Genomic DNA, 20,238 nt, shown 5'->3' with positions numbered 1-20,238 from the left:
ACCTCCCACCCAGATGCATCTGTCTTCTAATCCTTTATTGCTCACTTATTGCATATAAGGGCTATGACCTGGATGACCAGAACTTGGGGCTTTCAAACCAGAACTGGGGTAGAAGAAGAAATGTGTTTCCTTTTGTCTTAAGTGATTGAGCTTTCTTTGGGTAGTAGTGTACAAAGCAGTTATCCATCTACTCTGCGACGTTAGTTATTATGTAGACTGTTTTTCAAGCACACAAATATCCACCTGCACAAAGGTAGTACATCTGTCTATGGCATAAGCTGGCACCTGCTCCATATTGAAGCAGTATAAGTCCACTACGTATTCACTTCTTGGATGGAATGAAACAAAAATAAGTAACACTTATATACAAACAACTATAGAAGTAACTAGAGCAATTAATTGGTCATAAGATAAATCAAATAAATATGTTTTCAAGGGATGTAACGCTGTAGGACATCACATCATACATAAGTGAGAAGAAGAAGATAGAAGTGCGATCTCTGGCCTCACCCTCTGAGTTCATCCAGAAAGATATGAGACAAACCAGTAACAAAACTCTCTTGTGATCTCACAATAGTATCAAAGAGGGTTGAACAAGATCCTGTGGTCCACTTTGTGAAATATTGATGAGAGATCCAACAGAGCCAAAATCAAACAGAGATTCTAGTCCTTCGGCATGCAAAGATCAATACGCTCTCTAGTAAGTACAATGCCCCATCAATTCCTTGAGCTCACTTTGAACGCTAGCCCCTTTCCCAAGTGCACTAAATAACTGCAGAGTTGATAACATAATTCTCTGCAAATATATTCATTTTGCTCTCTAATTGCCTGTTGTGTCAGAAATGCCTGCATTTAAAAGTAAAGGGTACCATAGAAAAGGCTATTCAGCATTCTCTTACCAGCATCTGGATAAACTGTCCTAAGGGTACCATGGAGAAGGCCATTCAGCATTCTCTTACCAGCATCTGGATAAACTGTCCTAAGGGTACCATGGAGAAAACCATTCAGCATTCTCTTACCTGCATCACTGGATAAACTGTCCTGAAGGTACCATGGAGAAGGCCATTCGGCATTCTCTTACCAGCATCATTGGATAAACTGTCCTAAGGGTACCGTGGAGAAGGCCATTCAGCATTCTCTTACCAGCATCACTGGATAAACTGTCCTAAGGGTACAGTGGAGAAGGCCATTCAGCATTCTCTTACCAGCATCACTGGGTAAACTGTCCTAAGGGTACCGTGGAGAAGGCCATTCAGCATTCTCTTACCAGCATAACTGGATAAACTGTCCTAAGGGTACCGTGGAGAAGGCCATTCAGCATTCTTTTACCAGCATCACTGGATAAACTGTCCTAAGGGTACCGTGGGGAAGGCCATTCAGCATTCTCTTACCAGCATCACTGGATAAACTGTCCTAAGGGTACTGTGGAGAAGGACATTCAGCATTCTTTTACCAGCATCACTGGATAAACTGTCCTCTGTAAGAAGCAAAACAATGACTTCAAATATGCACCTTGTTCATTAACCTTGTTACTGAATCAAGGTCTTTGCTAAAGTCTAGGAACATTGCATCAATATGAATGTTACTACACTATGCCTTCTTAAGCCCTCATAAAAGCTGATTGTGCTGTCATGTGTCATAGCTTAAGACAAAAGTTAAAGTTATGATTTAACAGCAAACCTCAGTTTACAGTCCTGAGTTCTATTTTCTCACTGTACACTTGGAAGTATGTTTAGAGGACTCCAAGGGCATTTCTAAATAGAAGTAATTGTATCTGGTGGACTTATATACTTAAGGAAGTTATGCGATAATATTCCCCCATATGGTGACCCTCTGCTGTCCCCTCCTTATCCAGCAACATGTCATCTCTAAGAATATTACAAGAGTCATCTCAATAAAAGGTTTTTACCAAGGTCACTAATAAAACTTATAATGTTACTCCCAAACTACAAAAGCTGAAAAGAGGAATAAAATACACACATAATGCATGAAAGTAAGATTGTTTCCTTTCGAGGTAACCAGCTGTAGGAATCTGAGATTTTGAGTACAGTTATAACAAATGATGCCTCTTCTTGCAAGCAGTGGTTATGTGGTTGCTGGTACCACACCTCCCTACTTGTTTCCTATACAGTAATGTCGGTCTCTGTGTTACCGGACACTGATGCAGTTTTATCTTGCTCAAAAATAGAAGGAAATGCACTGGAACAAGGATTTCTATAAGGTTCCCTTAAATGCTTTGAGAGTCTCATTGTGAGACTGTTGGCTTTGAATCATTGTTCATGCTCTAGATGGGGAAATGGAATGTGATCAGACTTGGGTTTAATCTTACACTTTAACAGTATTCTGTCCACTTAACATTGGGTGAACAGCACTAAGACAACAATGGACTATACTTAGGTGGGTATAGGCAACTATCAGGCAATAACATTTCAGGAAATTCTCTTCAACAAAGCAAAGTCCTGTATAGTAACTTCTGGGGTTGAGATCTCAATGTTTGACACAGTATGTAATCATTTTCAATGGTAACAAAGGAAGTCCTGATAGTGTGATAAGCGAAGAGAGGCTTGTGCCACTAACTGATCTCAGCAGTGATTCCTCAACTTTCAGTAAGTGGTGGTCAGCGTCAAAAGTAACCAGCTTAGCCTTAAAGCTATAAAGTGAAAGCACACAGACAGGAAATACATCTCCAAGCAACAGACAGCATTATGTCATGGAGATATCTGCATCATACAGGGCTTTGGCACTGGGCATACATCACTGAGTGCCTTCAGGACCCGTTAATGCACCATGGCAGGGGTACCCTTCAATGACTACTAAGTATGGTTCAGAGTACAAATGAACCGAGGCCACTGATTTTCAGTACTGTCACAGATCAGCTGATGCTTGGATGGATTTTTTCATAAACCCTTTCTAAATTTCATATACAGGATTGTGATCAAGCCTCTGATTATAACCAGTTTATTAGGTGTTTGAGACATGGATGTCAAAATAATTCAGCTCAAGGAGGTGAATTTTGGAATCCATGTTGAAAACACAGACTGGTGACCAGATTATAATTCTTTATAGTGTATATAATATATAGTGTATGATGTATATAGTGTATGGTGTATATCGTGTATGGTGTATATAGTGTATGGTGTATATAGTGTATGGTGTATATAGTGTATGGTGTATATAGTGTATGGTGTATATAGTGTATGGATCTTTATCTGCTCTGAGGACTTCTAGTTGCAGAAAAAAATAGAAAAGAAAGAAAGTGTAGGAGTGTAAAGTAAAGTACTTTGTGCTGCCAAACAGACACCATACCTCTCGACTTCTTTGTTTAAGAATCCTGGACAAATCCAAACGACATGGGGAGACTAAAATCCAAACGACATGGGGAGACTAAAATCCAAACGACATGGGGAGATTAAAATCCAAACGACATGGGGAGATTAAAATCCAAACGACATGGGGAGACTAAAATCCAAATGACATGGGGAGATTAAAATCCAAACGACATGGGGAGACTAAAATCCAAACGACATGGGGAGACTAAAATCCAAACGACATGGGGAGACTAAAATCCAAACGACATGGAAAGACAAAGGATCAAAATCGGGGACAGTTTTAAATAATTCTCTAATAAATAATAAATAATTTGTAATTCACATAAAAATTTAACAAAACAGCAGGTTTTGCAACACTATGTATTTTCTGAGCAATAACAAGTTCACAGTTCTAATGTCTGGTATTACTGACTTGAATGTAATCCTCAGCGATTTATTATAAAGTCAAAAATTTTATAAGTGACAGGGAAAAAATGTGAGGCAAAAGTTACTTGAAATGTACACACAGCATGTAAAAGCAAAGTGCTCCTCTGCAGGTTTAATGGCTTTAAAAGCTGTTCTACATTTCATTCTGCCACATTTATGCTCATGTGTGACACAGTAAAGTTTAAACGGGTTTTAAAAGTTGTTGCTGTCATTGTTATTTAATGGCAACATTGTCTGTTGTTACACCCGGTCGTAATAGTCCTTAGGTATCCTTAAAGTGCTAATAAGATTGAATTTCATTCTATGGAAGTGTTTAACAAATTCATATTTTCCAAATTTCAGTGTGTAATGACAGGTGCTCTGTGCACTACAATACTGTTGATAATGGTTGATAAATCGAGTAAGCACTTTCGTCCACAAGAGTCTTCATCAGACTGACAATACCATGCTAAAATGCATTTAAATACTAAATTAAATTAATCACATGACTCGATTAATGCTTCGATTTTCTTCTTAAATAAACTTTAAAATTCTCTTTATCATTTAAACCTAGAGGGTTGCAGGTATCTAATTTCAATTATCAGCAGTATTTTCCCCCAGTCCAGTTCATATTCTGCAACAAACCTGACATCATTTTTCACTTCTTCAATTACCATAAATTTGAATTGGCCCTTACAAACCAGATGATGCCTAGAGAGAGCATCTTTATTATCTCTTGTTTCCATCACAGCTATATGTTCACATATCCTACAATGGATTTCTGTAGTTGTTCTTCCTACACATTATACCTTACAGGATATGTAGCATGTTAAATATGCAATAAATCTGGATTTACATGTAAAGAAACCTGTTATTTCAATACTTATTTTATACATTTTAACACTATTTATATCTGTTTTGAGATATCGACAGTAATTGCACTTTGAGCATTTAAACATTCTCCTTTTGTGTTTTTTTTTTCTCTTTACAAAACTGTTTAACTTTTGCTGGACCATATCCTTCAGATTTCTACCCCTCTTTCTAACAAGCACTGGATCTTGTATACTAAGTAGCTTCCAATTATTCTTAATAAGTTTTAATACCTACTTCGTCTATAGAATTCTGTAAACTTCACAGAAGGAGAAAATGAGACGTGATTAATTGAATTTAATATTTAAATATCTTTTAAAAAGTGTATTGTCCGTCTAATGAAGTCTCTTTTAAACAAAAGTGTTTACTGGATTGATTAAAGCTTATGAAGTTTTAGTTGTTGTTTTAGTGTTCTATAGTTCAACTGTAATTCATTACGCTTGATGTTTTTGTTTGTATACAATCATTTTTGATACACAAGACTCACACAAGAAGGTATGCATTCAGGGGACAGTCCTGAAAATATAACCTGAACAACAAATCACTTGAACAAACAATATAATTCAAACGCAGGTTTCTGAAACCTATTTTTTATTTAGTGAACAACAAGTTCAATATAATGTTAGTGACGGGTTTTGAAAAAAAATATTTTGAATTCACTGTTCAACATGTCATTTAAAAGTCCACTGCAGAGTAGCAGTAAGGGTAATTCAGTCTGATTATGGATAGAGAAGAACACTAGGATTCATAACTGTAGCAGTGTTGTCAGCCACCGTTGTACCAAAACATTACACTGCATTATGGCTCCAATAGAAAACCACAAATGCTGCATTTTTGTAGTTACTTGGACACTGCACATGCTGCATTGTGGGAGACCATTGGGGTACTATAAATACTGCACTGTCTTGGGGTAAATAGACATCAAAAGACATTGCTAGAGGCATTGCATTGTGGGGGAGTAGGCTAAAGAGATACTATAAACGCTGTATTCCTAGGGACCACCAAAGTACCACAAACAATGTATTGCATGCGGACCACTGGGATACCACAAAACCAGTGCTGTTCTACTGGGGGGGCACTACAGTTACCAGTATATGATACTAGAGTGACCACTGGGAAACCACAATTTTACACTGCAGGGGGATCACAGGGATACCACAAAAACAGCAGTATTGAAGGCACCAGTGATAATAAAATATCACTTTGTAATGACATTGGGAAAACACTAGGCTACCACAAAGACTGCACTGTGGGGGGGGGGGGCACTGAGGCACCACAAGTATTGCATAGGTTCTTTGGTAGTTATTAGGCATGCAGTTCAAGAGACCATTCAGGAGCCCAACCTAAATTCTGGTTTGCCCCAAAGCACTGTCTGGTTCACTGACTTACTCAAGGGGACACAGTAGGCAAACAAAGGCTGATGGAATGAAACTCTATACCACAGGAAGTAGCTTGTTAAGTGCTCACAGCCATAATCCTCTGCATTACCTGCCAGATATTGTGAGGGACCACAAGGATATTGCAAACATCACACTGTGGGGGGGCATTTGAGTAAAACAAACACTGCTTTATAGGGTACACTGAGCAGTAATATATCACAAATGTCACACTGTGAGGGATCACTGGAATACCACAACATCTGCACTGTAGGAAGGCTATGGGGATGCTACAACCACCGCACTGCAGTTTGGGCCATTGAGATGCTACAAATACTGCTCTTTGGGGGTCAGATGAATACTGCAAACATTGTACTTCATTATGGGGAACTTTGAGCTACCATAAATGCCACTAATGTCATGATACAAAGAAATCACTAGAATGCCATAAAGACTGCAGACTCTGGGGAAACTGAGGTACCACAAATACTGCCTTGTGAGGGACCACAGGGAGACAGCAAACATTACTCTTTGGGAATTCATTTGAATAATATAAATACTGCATTGTAGGAAGCACTGGGATACCACAAACAAATTAATGTGAGTGACCACTGGAATATCACAAATAGTATGCTGCAGGAGGTCCACTGGGATGCCACAAACAAATTAATGTGAGGGACCACTGGAATGCCACAAACATCACACTGCAGGTAGGCCAACTAGGATGCTGCATACACTGCCCTTTGGGGGGTAGCAGGATGCCGCAAACATTAGCACTTTGGACCGGGCCATTTTAATGCTCCCCAGTAATGCAAATGTGAGGTTCACAGTTCTTTTTCAAAGTGATCCATCATGATGGGATGGGAAAGCAAGAAGAATAAAATAATGAAGCTAAACAAAATATTTACTTACCCTGGTTGTTTGGATGGCCTGCTGCTCGCTGTTTTCCAGTTTTGTGAGCTTTTCCATTTTGGAATTCTGTAGCTTACCCTGGAAAAAAAATTAATCAATTAGTTATTCTGTTATAGGGATATATAGATTAATGAATCTATTGGCCATTCTGTAAGGTGATCTACAGATAAATGAATCAATTCACCATTCTGCTAAGAAATCTACAAATAAATGAATCTATTTGTCATTTTGTTAGTGCTTCTACAATGACCATTCTGTTAAGAGATCTACAGATGAAATAATTCATCATTCATTCCATGAATTGATCTATAGATAAATTAATCCATTTATCATTTTGTTAATGGAGATACAGATGAATTAATCTGTTAGTCATTCTGTTAGGAGATCTACAAGATGAGTAAATCCATTAGCCTTTCTGATCGGGGATTTTCAGGTGAATTAATCCACTGGCCATTCTGTTATGGGATCTACAAGTGAATGAATCCACTGGCCATTCTCTTAGGGATCTACAAATTAATTAATACTTTGGCCATTCTGTTAGAGGAACTATAATGGATTAATCCATTTTTCACTCTGTTAGTGGATCTGCAGGTTAATTAATCCATTACTCACTCTGTTATTGGAGCTACAAATAAATTATCCATTAGTCATTATGTTAGGGGACCTACCAGTTAATTAATCCATTAATTATTCTGTTCAGCAATCTATAGATGAATTAATCAATTAGTAATTCTCTTAGTGGATTTGAAGATAAATTAATCCACTAATCATTCTGTCAATGGGTCTGGTGATTAAGTAATCCATTGGCCATTCTGTTAGGGCATCTGCAGGTTAATTAATTCTGCTAGTGGGTCTCTAAGTCCCTCTGTCCGTCTCACTGAATGAACTTCATAAGCTCAGACATGTAAATCAATATGTACCACCTCCACTAGTACCCTAGAATTTATTTCACATCTGTTATGCAGTGCTATATCTCTCCCACCTCCATCAACAAACTGGAAATATAAACTGTGCAGTACACAGATAGTTTACTTTATTTTGCTTACTTTTTTCCAGCTCTCCCAGGCTTCTCAGCCATGTGGCAGTGACCAGACTCATTTTATCTCGCTCTTTACAAGGTAACCGATGATTAGGGTAGTGGAATGGACAACACCCAGGCTGCCACTACAGAATTGTCCATTTTTTGGCATTAACACCCCATCTCCAGCATATGAGATGCACGCTTACCCTAGCAAGGGTCTGCTAACCTTCTTCTGAGCATGTACACCCCCACATGCATGTCCTGAAGGTTGGTATGTACACATGACTTGTTAGAGGCAAATGTGTACCTATAGACTGAGAGATGCCTACTGTATACATGTTCATCCAGTAGGTGGCAGCACTGCAGCTGACTAAATTGTCTCCACCCCCACAGGAGGGTGAATCACTGCTGGCTGCACACTTAAACCCTCCTTCGCCAGCTCTTCCAGTACCCAGGTTTATTGGCAGTCTGAGGCAGGGTTTATCCCACTCTGCAATAGCTAGCTTCATTTGTTCACATTTTCCAACAGTTTTGCTTATATAATTTTTAAACCCATGTCCTCAGTTCAGATACAGCAGTTTGCCTAATGTTATTTGTAGAGAAATGCTTCACTGTAACAGCATGAACTTCACAGGAATGAAACCACACCTCCGATACTTATACACACACACACACACGCACACACGCACACACACACACACACGCGCACGCACACACACACACACACACACACACACACACACACACACACACACACACACACACACACACACACAAAGCATTATGCACACAAACACTTGCAAACAAACATACTCTGTTTCATAGCATTTATGAATAACAGTATAACAACAACCAAAAGAGTATAGGACAGAACACATGTAGCTGCATTTATGGCTACAAAAATTCTTGCCAGTGAGACACTGAAAGTGCTAAGAAAGTAGCACACGTGGCTTGAAGATTATTGGAATGCAAGGAGCTCAATGTCATTACCAAATATGCCACCAGTGCCTTGTGAGAGAAGGGTCAGAAAAAGAGAATCCCGTGAGTGGCTGAAGGATTAGTACAATCAGCAGGGATATGAGATAATTAACTGATGAGGGACATATAAAAAATAAGCTAGAGAAAACCCACATCTTTGCAAAGGTAGGAAAAAGATGCTGAAAACTGTATCATCATCATCAACCCCCCCCCCCCCTTTTCCTATTTTCTATATGGAGTTGGAGTGTTGTGTCAGCTGTCCCCATTTCTCTTGATTCAGTGCCACTCTCCTACTTATGGAGTTGGAGTGTTGTGTCAGCTGTCCCCATTTCTCTTGATTCAGTGCCACTCTCCTACTTATGGAGTTGGAGTGTTGTGTCCGCTGTCCCCATTTCTGTTAATTCAGTGCCACTCTCCTACTTATGGAGTTGGAGTGTTGTGTCCGCTGTCCCCATTTCACTCAATTCAGTGCCACTCTCCTACTTATGGAGTTGGAGTGTTGTGTCCGCTGTCCCCATTTCACTCAATTCAGTGCCACTCTCCTACTTATGGAGTTGGAGTGTTGTGTCAGCTGTCCCCATTTCTCTTGATTCAGTGCCACTCTCCTACTTATGTAGTTGGAGTGTTGTGTCAGCTGTCCCCATTTCTCTCGATTCAGTGCTACTCTCCTACTTATGGAGTTGGAGTGTTGTGTCCGCTGTCCCCATTTCACTCAATTCAGTGCCACTCTCCTACTTATGGAGTTGGAGTGTTGTGTCAGCTGTCCCCATTTCTCTCGATTCAGTGCCACTCTCCTACTTATGGAGTTTGAGTGTTATGTCTGCTGTCCCTATTTCTCTCGATTCAGTGCCACTCTCCTACTTATGTAGTTGGAGTGTTGTGTCAGCTGTCCCCATTTCTCTCGATTCAGTGCCACTCTCCTACTTACGGAGTTGGAGTGTTATGTCTGCTGTCCCTATTTCTCTCGATTCAGTGCCACTCTCCTACTTATGTAGTTGGAGTGTTGTGTCAGCTGTCCCCATTTCTCTCGATTCAGTGCCACTCTCCTACTTATGTAGTTGGAGTGTTGTGTCAGCTGTCCCCATTTCTCTCGATTCAGTGCTACTCTCCTACTTATGGAGTTGGAGTGTTGTGTCCGCTGTCCCCATTTCACTCAATTCAGTGCCACTCTCCTACTTATGGAGTTGGAGTGTTGTGTCAGCTGTCCCCATTTCTCTCGATTCAGTGCCACTCTCCTACTTAAGGAGTTTGAGTGTTGTGTCAGCTGTCCCCATCTCTCTCGATTCAGTCTATCATCATCAGCCCCCCCTTTCCTATTTTCTATATGGAGTTGGAGTGTTGTGTCCGCTGTCCCCATTTCTCTCGATTCAGTGAAACCTCTCCTACTTTTTTGACACTCATGCCTGACTGTTGCAGGTTTCTCTCACACAATCCATCCACCTCTTTGCTGGACAGCATTGTTTCCTCTTGCTTTCTTTCTGTCTAAGATCATTTTTATTAAATTGTCTTCTACTTTTCTGCACATGTGCCTGAACCACCATAATCTGTTCTATTTGACCTTGTCTGCAATTGGAACTACTTCAGCTTCTGCTTTGATGTCCTCATTTCTTCGTCTGTCCCACATTGTGCATCCTACCACCCATCAAAGGCACTTCATCTCCATCACCTCTAGCTTCCTCATCTGCTCTGACTTTACTGCTCAGATTTCTGTACCATACAGCAGTACTGGTTGCACCACTGTTTTGTACACCTTACTTTTCAGCTTCTTTGGCATTTTTCTGTCATACACTACCCATGACACTCTGTGCCAGATGGCCAAAGCCCTTCTGATTCTAGTTTTGACTTCCGCATTTAGACCTCCCTTTTCATCAACCATCCCTCTCAGACACTTGAAGCTGTTGACCTGTTCCACTACTTTCCCTTTCATCTCAGCGTTCAGCTCCTTCTGATTTCCCTCATTTGTTGCCATGACAACTGTCTTATCTGTACTGAGTGTCATCCCGTGTGCCTTCAGTTTTGCATTCCATTCTCTTATTCTTTGCTGAAGTTCTTGCTCAGAGTCTGCATGAAATGCCACGTTGTCTGCATACAGCAATTTTGTTGATCTGTCCCCTCTGACCTGTTTGCTAATGTCGTCTATCAACAGTATGAATAGCAGTGGGCTTAGAACTGAACCCTGATGCATACCCACTTCCACTGGGAACCCATCCGTGAGACCGAACCCTGATCATTCTTGAGTCATTGGGTCTTAGTACTTAGCCTACACCAGTCCGAGCAATGATTCTGGGACTTCAAACCATTGCAGGACTGTCCAAATAAGCTTTCTTGGGATCTTGTCATATGCTTTCTCTAAGTCTAGGAATGCTCAGTTGGACTCTTTCCTCATTCTTGAAAACTTTTTTTCCAGAAAACTGCACTGCAGAATATATTAAAATACCAACCCCCCCTTTAAAGTACCCAAAGGATGAAGCATCACTAAGGTGCTGGTGCAGATGATGGGTCTATATTATATGTTCTAAGTTTTAAAACTTCAATGCTCATATGATTGATGGCATATGAGCGAAGTTTTAAAACATCAAACATATAATAAAAAGTAAACAAAAACAAAAAAAAAAACTACCTGAATGCTCTGAGCAGGAGGGCAAGCCCTCCTGCACCCCCCCCCCCCCGTTACTTAAATATACCAATTCTGAGATTGCACTACAGTGAAATAAAGGGAAATATTCCCTACAGCGATCTCCGTTGAAACTCCTGACCTTTCAAAAGTTCGCTCATATGGTGTTCACATATGAGACTCGAACTTTTGAAAGTTCGAGCTTCTGATATAGACCCCAGAGGATGATACACAGGCAGGAAAGCAAGAGATAACAGGAAATGAAGGAGAGAGTGGCTACCAGAACATTTTTTGCAGCAACAGACACCTAAGTAAAACAAGAGTCATTTACATGCTGTGCCTATAGAAGGAAGCAGAGCTATAATAGGCATAATAAAAAACATTGACTTAACTGAGTAATGACTGCAATATGCATATACTTGGATTCAAGGTTCACTGATAAGGCAGGAAGAGCTAATGTGAGTGGCAGTTCTTAACCATGGTTGGGTGAAGTATACTCTGGAAGAAATAGCTGACGAACAACAGAAGAAATAAAAGAAGGACAGGAAATCTGAGATGTTGGCTTTAATGTATGCATAGGAAGTAGCAGTCCCTGGTGGGTAATTATGGTACACACTGCACATAGACCACCATAGGTTCATAGGAGGTTACTAGGCTAATGACCCTAGAGCCCTTACAAGCCTAGCCATATTTATTCAGAGTTGCCCCCAGTTGTTAGTGGTTAGATGAGTGATTTTTACAGAAGTAAGGATCTATAATAGTTAATATTGACTTCCTATGTCCAGGAGGGACTTGGGCACCACACCAGGAGTGAATTTGCGGCCACCATCCATTGATCTAGGTTGTGTTTGAAGAGGGTCAGGGAGGGGCTCTATTTCACGTGAATTGAAAGCTTGTTCCAGAGAAGTGGCAGTCTGTGGGAGATGTATCTATCTCTTCAGCATGACCTGTTCATGTCAGAGGCTAGGTTAAGATCCCTGGAGTGAGTGACTTACCTGCAGTTTGATTTACAAATATGTAGCATTTCCATCAGGGCCAGGTCAGAGACTGCCCTGTAAGCCAGGCACAGGTCACCCTTTATCACTCTGTAGGAGACAGAATACAGTTACAGGGCTTTCAGCTTTTCCATGTAAGACTTGTTTTGTGTACCCTGTAATTTCTTGGTGAAAAACCTCTGTGGTCTCTCCAATTGTTGCAGGTGTCTGGTGAGCTACATGCAAAGGGGAGCATTGCACTCAATTATTGTTTTGATGAGGCTTCAGTATAATGGAATTATAACATCCTTAGATCTATTGTAGATGTGATGCCTTTACTTATAAGATGTGCCACATAGAAGGACTTCCTTATTACTGTGGATATGTGGCGGTCAACGGTCAAATTGCTATCAACCTGAGTACCCAAATCACATGCCACTTGATCTTCAGTTGGGGGTGCTGTCTATAATGTAATTAGCAGGGATGTCAGCTTTCCCAAAGGGAATAATAATGCTTTTTTTTGCATTTAGATTTAATCTGAGGCTTTGTCATCAATCATTTGTCTCCATTAACCCTGTCTGCAGTGTATTAACATCACTGGGGAAACTCGATGATTGCTCCCAATTTGCAATCATCAATGAACTTGGTCAGCCCCAGGCCATCCAAGTTTGCCTGGATTTCTGACAAATGAATTCCAAACAGTAAGGGCCCAGCACAAAAGCCTGTCATATGCCACTGGTGACTGGTCTTTTGCTAGAGGTGAAGTGACGTACTTTGATAGTATGTTTCCTGTTGGTGAGCCAGTTGGCTACCCATCTGGTAATGTAGGGGTTCATTTAAGGCACCATTTTGTAAATTGGCAAACTGATTGAGTGTGCCTACCATTTTTCCTCTACAACTGGCTGACTTATGGATCCCTCCACCCCTCCTAGATGTGTGGACAACTATTGCTATGGGCTCCCGGTTCTGAACTACCAACAAAAAAAAAAAAAAAAAAAAAAAAAAAGAAAGAAAATAAGTGTATGTGTAATTTTAATAAAATAAGTGTATGTGTAATTTTAAGGAATAATTATGTGTAATTTTAATAAAATAAGTGTATGTGTAATTTTAATAAAATAAGTGTATGTGTAATTTTAAGGAATAATTGTATGTGTAATTTTAAAGAAATAAGCGTATGTGTAATTTTAAGAAAATAAGTGTATGTTTAATTTTAAGAAAATAAGTGTATGTGTAATTTCTGTTGATATGCTTAAAATTAAGGTAGTGCACACTCAATAGGACTAGCACTGTTTTAACCTATTCCCTCTTCTTACATCCCCTCCCTCCACGCTCACAATCTTTCCTTACTAGAAATCTCTGCTAACAAACAAAAGACAAAATCAATAAAGTAAGATTCGCGATATCTGCAGCTGGATTCCCTAGCTGTATTTTACTTACCTTGCTGAACCATAATTTGGGGTTTAGGCCCTGCACCATTTGCCAGTGCTACGCACAGGCTCACTTCGAGCCACACCCTGCCCCCATATCCCACCCATCCCCCCACTACATCTACATGTATTCTTAGCCATAGCCACATACTTACACATCAACCAATCAGGTAAATAGTTATAGCTTCCATCTTCATCATACAAAACCCACCTACCTCATTACAGACTTTTCACCTGACAACCATTCTACTACCTAAGATTATTACGCTCATTACCTGTACTCTTCTTGCACACCTCACATCCTAGCAAAACTCCACAACAGTGGCGCCCAATCACCATCACTGCACCCTCATTCCAACCCCATTCCAATACCCATACACTAACTACATTTCCCTCACCAAAAAACTCTCCATCCCAATACATCCACCCAACTATCAGATATTTACAACTTTTAAACAAAAGGTATCCCTGAAGTATGACAGATTATTTACTAGCTTTATAATGCTCATTACCCTGTCAAAATTAGCCTTCATTGGAGATGTGCACCCAAACCCAGGTCTCATCATCACCAACCCCTCCTACACTACCCCAGTAAACTGCCCAATCTCACTACTAACTTCTAATAAAAAGCCCTCTGACCTCCTTGTCATGTGTCCAAACATCAGAAGAATAAGTAAAAACATCAGAAGCATAACTAATAAAACCCAGGACCTACATGCCAACATAACCTTATACTCCCCTGATATTCTCATCCTAACCGAGACCTGGCTCAAGCCATACATCAAAAATGAGGAAATACTCCCTACTGGTTACAACAACATCCGTGTTGACAGACTATCCAAGAAAGGAGGTGGAGTTGCACTAATGCTTAAACACCACCTCAACATCCAAATTCTCAATAAATCCATCCCCCAGGTTTCAAACAAAGAAATCCTTTATGCCAGTCTCACATTAAATTCAAATAAAATAATTAACATCCTTGGCTGCTATTTCCCACCTGGTCAAAACATACCTCCCCTAGAAAATCTTAACTGGGCCAACCACTCTCTACCCCATGAAACCATAATCCTCGTGAATTCAATATAAACTGGCTATCTTGTAGTAACCATCAACCTTTCCACCACATACACCTACATGGTTTCTCTTAGGTTCATAGGTTCATAGGTTCATACTAGGCTATCTGCCCTGGGGCAATTATAAGCCTAGCCCGATTCTGTATGGCTTATGCCACCCCTTGATTTGAGTATACTGTGCCCTTTTTAATGTTTAGTTTACTGTGCCTCTGTCTAATAGTGACACGGGAGTAATCCCTGGGACAAACCTATGATCCCCCATCCATCTATCGAGATTCTTCTTGAAGAGATTCAGTGAGGTGCTCTGCCTCACATGAACTGGAATTCTATTCCAGAGCGAAGGGAGCCTCTGGGTTATGAACCTGTCCCTCCAGCAAGTTCTATTTATTTCTGTGGTGAGGTTCAAGTCCCTCGAGCGAGTGACTCTAAGGGATTTAGATTTACTGAGGTGGAGTATGTCCATTAATTCTGGATTTGACATAGCTTTGTATGTCAGGCATAGATCGCCTCGAAGTAGGCGGTATGCAACTGAGTAGAGCTGGAGTTTTTTTAACCGAGCAGCATATGGCATTTGTTTGAGACCCTTGATCCTCTTGGTGAGATACTTTTGGGGTCTTTCTAATTGCTGCAGGTGTCGGGTAAGGTACATCCCAAAAGGGGCATTGTATTCTATGATGGGCCTGATGAGGGATGAATAAAGGGGCACGATTACCTCTCTTGATCTAGATGTGAAACCCTTCGTGATGAGGTGGGCTATGTAGAAGGTCTTTCTAACCACTTTGGCAATGTGATTTTCATAGGTTCATAGGTTCATACTAGGCTATCTGCCCGAGGGCATTTATAAGCCTAGCCCATCGTTTTGTGGCTTACGCCACCCCTTTAGTATGGGGAACTATACCCATTATTTTGCTGTGCCTCTGTCGAGCAGTGACACTGAGGTAATTCCTGGGGTATATCTGCGATCTCCCATCCATTGGTCAAGATTTCTCTTGAACAAGGCCAGCGAGGTGCTCTGCCTCACATGTACCGGGATTTTGTTCCACAGCATTGGGAGTCTTTGGGTGATGAATCTATCCCTCCAGCACGTCCTATTAATAGCCGTGTCGAGGTTTAAGTCTCCCGCCCTTGTGGCTCTGATGGATCTAGATTTTTGAGGTGAAGCATATTCATCAAATCTGGGTTTGACATGGCCTTGTATGTTAGGCAAAGGTCACCTCTGAGCAAGCGTGGCGACTGAATAGAGCTGGAGTTCTTTCAGTCGGGCAGCATAGGACAGATTTTTGAGACCCTTTATCCTTTTGGTGAGGAACTTTTGTGGCCTCTCCAGCTGCTGCAAGTGTCGGGTCAGATACATTCCGAATGGGGCATTGTACTCAATCATTGGTCTGATGAGTGATGAGTAAAGGGAGACTATGACCTCCCTTGATCTAGATGAGAATCCCTTCATGATAAGGTGGGCAATGTAGAAGGACTTCCTAACTACTTTAGCTACATGGGTGTCGAATGACAGACTACTATCAACCTGGGTCCCCAGGTCCCTGATAACTTCTTCTGTGCTCAGTGGATTGCCACCTATTTGGTAGCTAGGGGTAACCTTGTTTTTCCCGAAGGGTATGACTATGCATTTTTGGCATTTAACTTTAGGCCATGGCTCTGGCACCAGTTATCCGTTTCTGTGAGACCCTTCTGAAGGATATCTGTGTCAGATGTGTTTTCTACTATGGCCCAGTTTGCAGTCATCTGCAAACTTTGTCAGCCATAACCCTCCTGTGTTTGCTTGTACTTGGAAAAGTAGATGCCAAACAAGAGTGGGCCCAGGACTGAGCCCTGTGGGACACCACTTGTGACAGGCTTTGAGTCTGACATGGCGCCAGCAACTCTGACCCTGTGGGTTCTGTCACTCAGCCAGTTTGCAACCCATCTTGTGATGTATGGGTTAACATTTAAGCTGATGAGTTTTTCAATGATACCCGAGTGGGGTATTGTATCGAAGGCCTTAGCCAGATTGAGGTAGGCTGTATGGACTGCCTTTCCCTCATCAATGGCTTTGGTGACTGTTTCAAAAAGTCAACCAAGTTTAAAAGGCATGATCTGCCTTTGACAAAGCCAAACTGGGTTGGATCCAAAGTCTGCAAATTCCCTATGTCTTTATTTATGAGGTCCATTATGATCCTCTCCATGGCTTTGCAGATAAGGCTTGTCAAGCTAATGGGCGGTAATTTCCAGGGTCTGTGGAGGCACCGCCTTTGTGAAGTGGGACCACAGTTGCAGTGCGCCACTCCTGGGTGCGTATCCAGAGGTAAGACTTTGATTAAACAGCTGTCCTAGCTGTGGGTTTAATTCCTCATTGAGTTCGTGGAGCACACAGCCGGGGACACCATCGGGTCCCATGGATGCTGTGTTTTTGCTTTGGAGAGAGCAGTTCTCACTTGGGCGCTGGAGATGTTTGGGGGCTGCACTCATTTGGTATAGATATCTCTCCTTTTGGGGGGATGGGGAGGGTGGAGTTTGCACTGAACCTGTCAGCCAGTATGTTGGCAATGTCTGTAGGATCAGTAATCTTCACATCATTTTGAACTAGTTCTGAGCATATCTGGGAGTTTCCTCCTAGGTTTCTAACATAGCTAAAGAAGGCCTTATGATTGTCTTTTGAGTCTTTAGCTATTTTTCTCTCGAAATTTGCTTTGGATGATTTTATGAGAGCTCTTAGTTTTTACTTATAGTGATCAAGGGTGTCTTACCTTTTAAGGATTTTGCTCTATCTTGTAGTAGCTTCCTCCTTTTGTTGTAGAGTTTGTTTATGGCTGGGGTCCACCAGACTGGACGCTTGCCTTTGGTACAAAGAGTCTTTGTTTTGCTTGGGATTGCCTTATCCATGCAGTCCTGCAGGTGCTGGTAGAAGGCATTTGTAAGTGATTCAGCGGCTTGAGTATTGTTTTCCCGGCTCGGGGCCTGAAAGGAGACCACACTAGTCTTTAGAAGTGTGAAGTCGGCTTTTGAGAAGTTCTTTACTGTGGTCTTTTTATTTCAGGTGGGGTGGGATGAGGACCTCCAGCGAGATTAGTTTGTGATCTGATCTCACCAGTGAGGGGTATACTTCCGGTGTTGAACATTGTGCTCCCATGTTCGTGATGATGAGATCAAGTATGTTATCTCCTCTTGTGGGGATGGTGACTAGTTGTTCCATGGCATTTGAGTTTATGAATTCCAGGAACTTTTGGGCTAGGGTGTTTGGGCTTGAGTAGTGTTCCCAGTCTATATTAGGGTAATTGAAGTCACCTAGTATGATGGTGTTTGGTGATACATTTATCCCTCTAGTGTTTTCAGGAAGGCCATGTGAGTTTCCTGAGTTTGTGAGGGTGGCCTGTAACATGCTACAATTTGCAGAGCAGTCTTGCCTATGGTTAATTGCACCTGGATGGTCTCCGATGCATCGTGCGTTGCCACCAGTCTTGAGGTGTGGGTGTCCTTGATGAATATGGATACCCCCCCCTCCTTTCTTGGTATTGTCCGGATTTTGGGGCGGAACGCATGATATGAGGTAAAACCTGATAGCGCTGGGGTGCTCTCAGGAGCCTTGAACCAGGTTTCTGTCACAGCACAGACATCGATGTTCTCCATACTGAGAAGGGCCTCGAGTGCGTGCATTTTGAGATTTAGACTTCTGGCATTGAGCAGCATTACCCTTAGTTTTTTCCTTTTTGTGTTCTAGGGTGGTAGGTTTAGAATTTGAGCCTTGCCTAAAAAGGCACTATGGGGTGGCAAGAGCCTTTGCCAATATCCGGAATCCCAGGGTGACAGGTGCAAGCCGTCCCTTGCGAAGCAGCGTGGCTTGTCCAGCATGTCATCCCAGGCAGACAGATACTGGATCCCCTTTGAATGACACCAGTGTTTAAGCCAATTGTTAAAGCTGATCATCTTATCTCTGTATTGTGGCATCATTCTTGGTGAAGGTAGGATACTGCTCAAGGTCAGGGTCATACCTGCCTGGGCTACATAATCAGAGAGCTCCTCAATGTCTCTTTTCATGTAGTCCAAGGAGGTACATCTCAGGTCGTTTACACCAGCGTGGACAATGACTGAGTCATATTTGTACCTGCTGTTGAGAGACCTGAGTGCTTGCGTTATGTGGCGGATTCTAGCGCCCGACAGGCAGCTTACTGTGACCTTCTCCTTACTCAGTCTGGTGAGCGGGACATCAGTGTGTCTGACTATGGAGTCACCAATGACTAGTGTGTCTGGCATTGTGTTTGGCCTTAAGGGCTGTGACTGTTTGACACTCTGACTGTGAGGTCTATGTGTTGCGGGTGTTGTGTTCTGAGGTGGTGGTTGTTTGGGTGTCTGCTTTGGTGGCCTCTGCTGTTTTGGTAGATTTTGATCAGAGCCTCGAGTATGTCTTTGTGTGTTTATGTGTATGATTTGAGGTTGTAATGGTACTATGTGAGACTGGGTCTATAGTGTGTGTGGTAACCTTCTCCTCCTGACTGGTCTTGCCAGTCCTATGTTGAGAGAGCTCAGCCTCCAGTTTGGCCGTATAGTTGCATCTCTTGCATGTATTTGTGTTTTGTGGGAGGAGGAGAGGGTTGTCTGTGTACATGAGGCAATTGAAACATTGCCTCAATATTCCCAGGTTCACCAGCTGAGCAGGAGAGGACACTAGCAACTGATCCCTCGACATGCTAGAAGGGTAGACGAAAAACTTTAAAAAAGATTCCGGGGGACGTGGGTGACCGAGTGATGGGGGCTGGCCATTTGGGGTACTATCTATGACAAGAGTGCCGTATCAAGGTAATAAGTACTGTAGGAGCAAGTGCTAGGTTTAATAGATAGAGAATAGTCTACTTGGAGTCAAGTAGAGATGATCTTTTAGTTATAGGATACGCTGATTTGATCAGTAGTATAGTTCGAGGAAGGTAGTTTTAAGGGAAAATTTGAAGAGTGGACTTTAGGTAGCCCGAATAGTTTAAACCTGCTTAACCGGCACTGCCCTAGTGTGCAACAGTGGCAGCTCCGCTAAATGGCTCTAAATCGCGCTAACGCGCGTTTAGCGTGTTTTATACCAGGGGGCTGGAAAAAGCTAGAGACTGGCCCAAAACGACCAATAAACTACTAGTTACTGGCTGAAACCTCACAAAACTGGACAAAGGCAGCTCAATGCTTCCCACTCCCACTGGTAAGCAAGGTAGCTTCCTTCCCCAAATAAGGCAAGGAAACAGTACACAGGAACTACAACCAAAGCCCAGGAATCAGCAACTCTGA

The 20,238-nt window shown here is 41.8% G+C and overlaps 1 protein-coding gene across 1 annotated transcript in view; it reads right to left on the bottom strand.

Annotated features, from left to right (window-relative positions):
- LOC122814054 (zinc-binding protein A33-like) overlaps positions 1 to 20,238 on the bottom strand; it is a 175,740-nt gene that overhangs the window by 66,684 nt on the left and 88,818 nt on the right. The window contains exon 2 of the mRNA XM_044086663.1: positions 6,893 to 6,970. Within this exon, the coding sequence (XP_043942598.1) occupies positions 6,893 to 6,970 (78 nt within the window). The remainder of the gene's footprint in view (positions 1 to 6,892; positions 6,971 to 20,238) is intronic.

Source organism: Protopterus annectens, chromosome 10.part0 (genome assembly GCF_019279795.1).
Source record: "Protopterus annectens isolate FY-2018-M chromosome 10.part0, PAN1.0, whole genome shotgun sequence".
Classification (NCBI taxonomy): Eukaryota; Metazoa; Chordata; order Ceratodontiformes; family Protopteridae; genus Protopterus; species Protopterus annectens.
The sequence above is the reverse complement of the archived record's forward strand: the minus strand, read 5'-3'. Positions and strand labels throughout refer to the sequence as shown.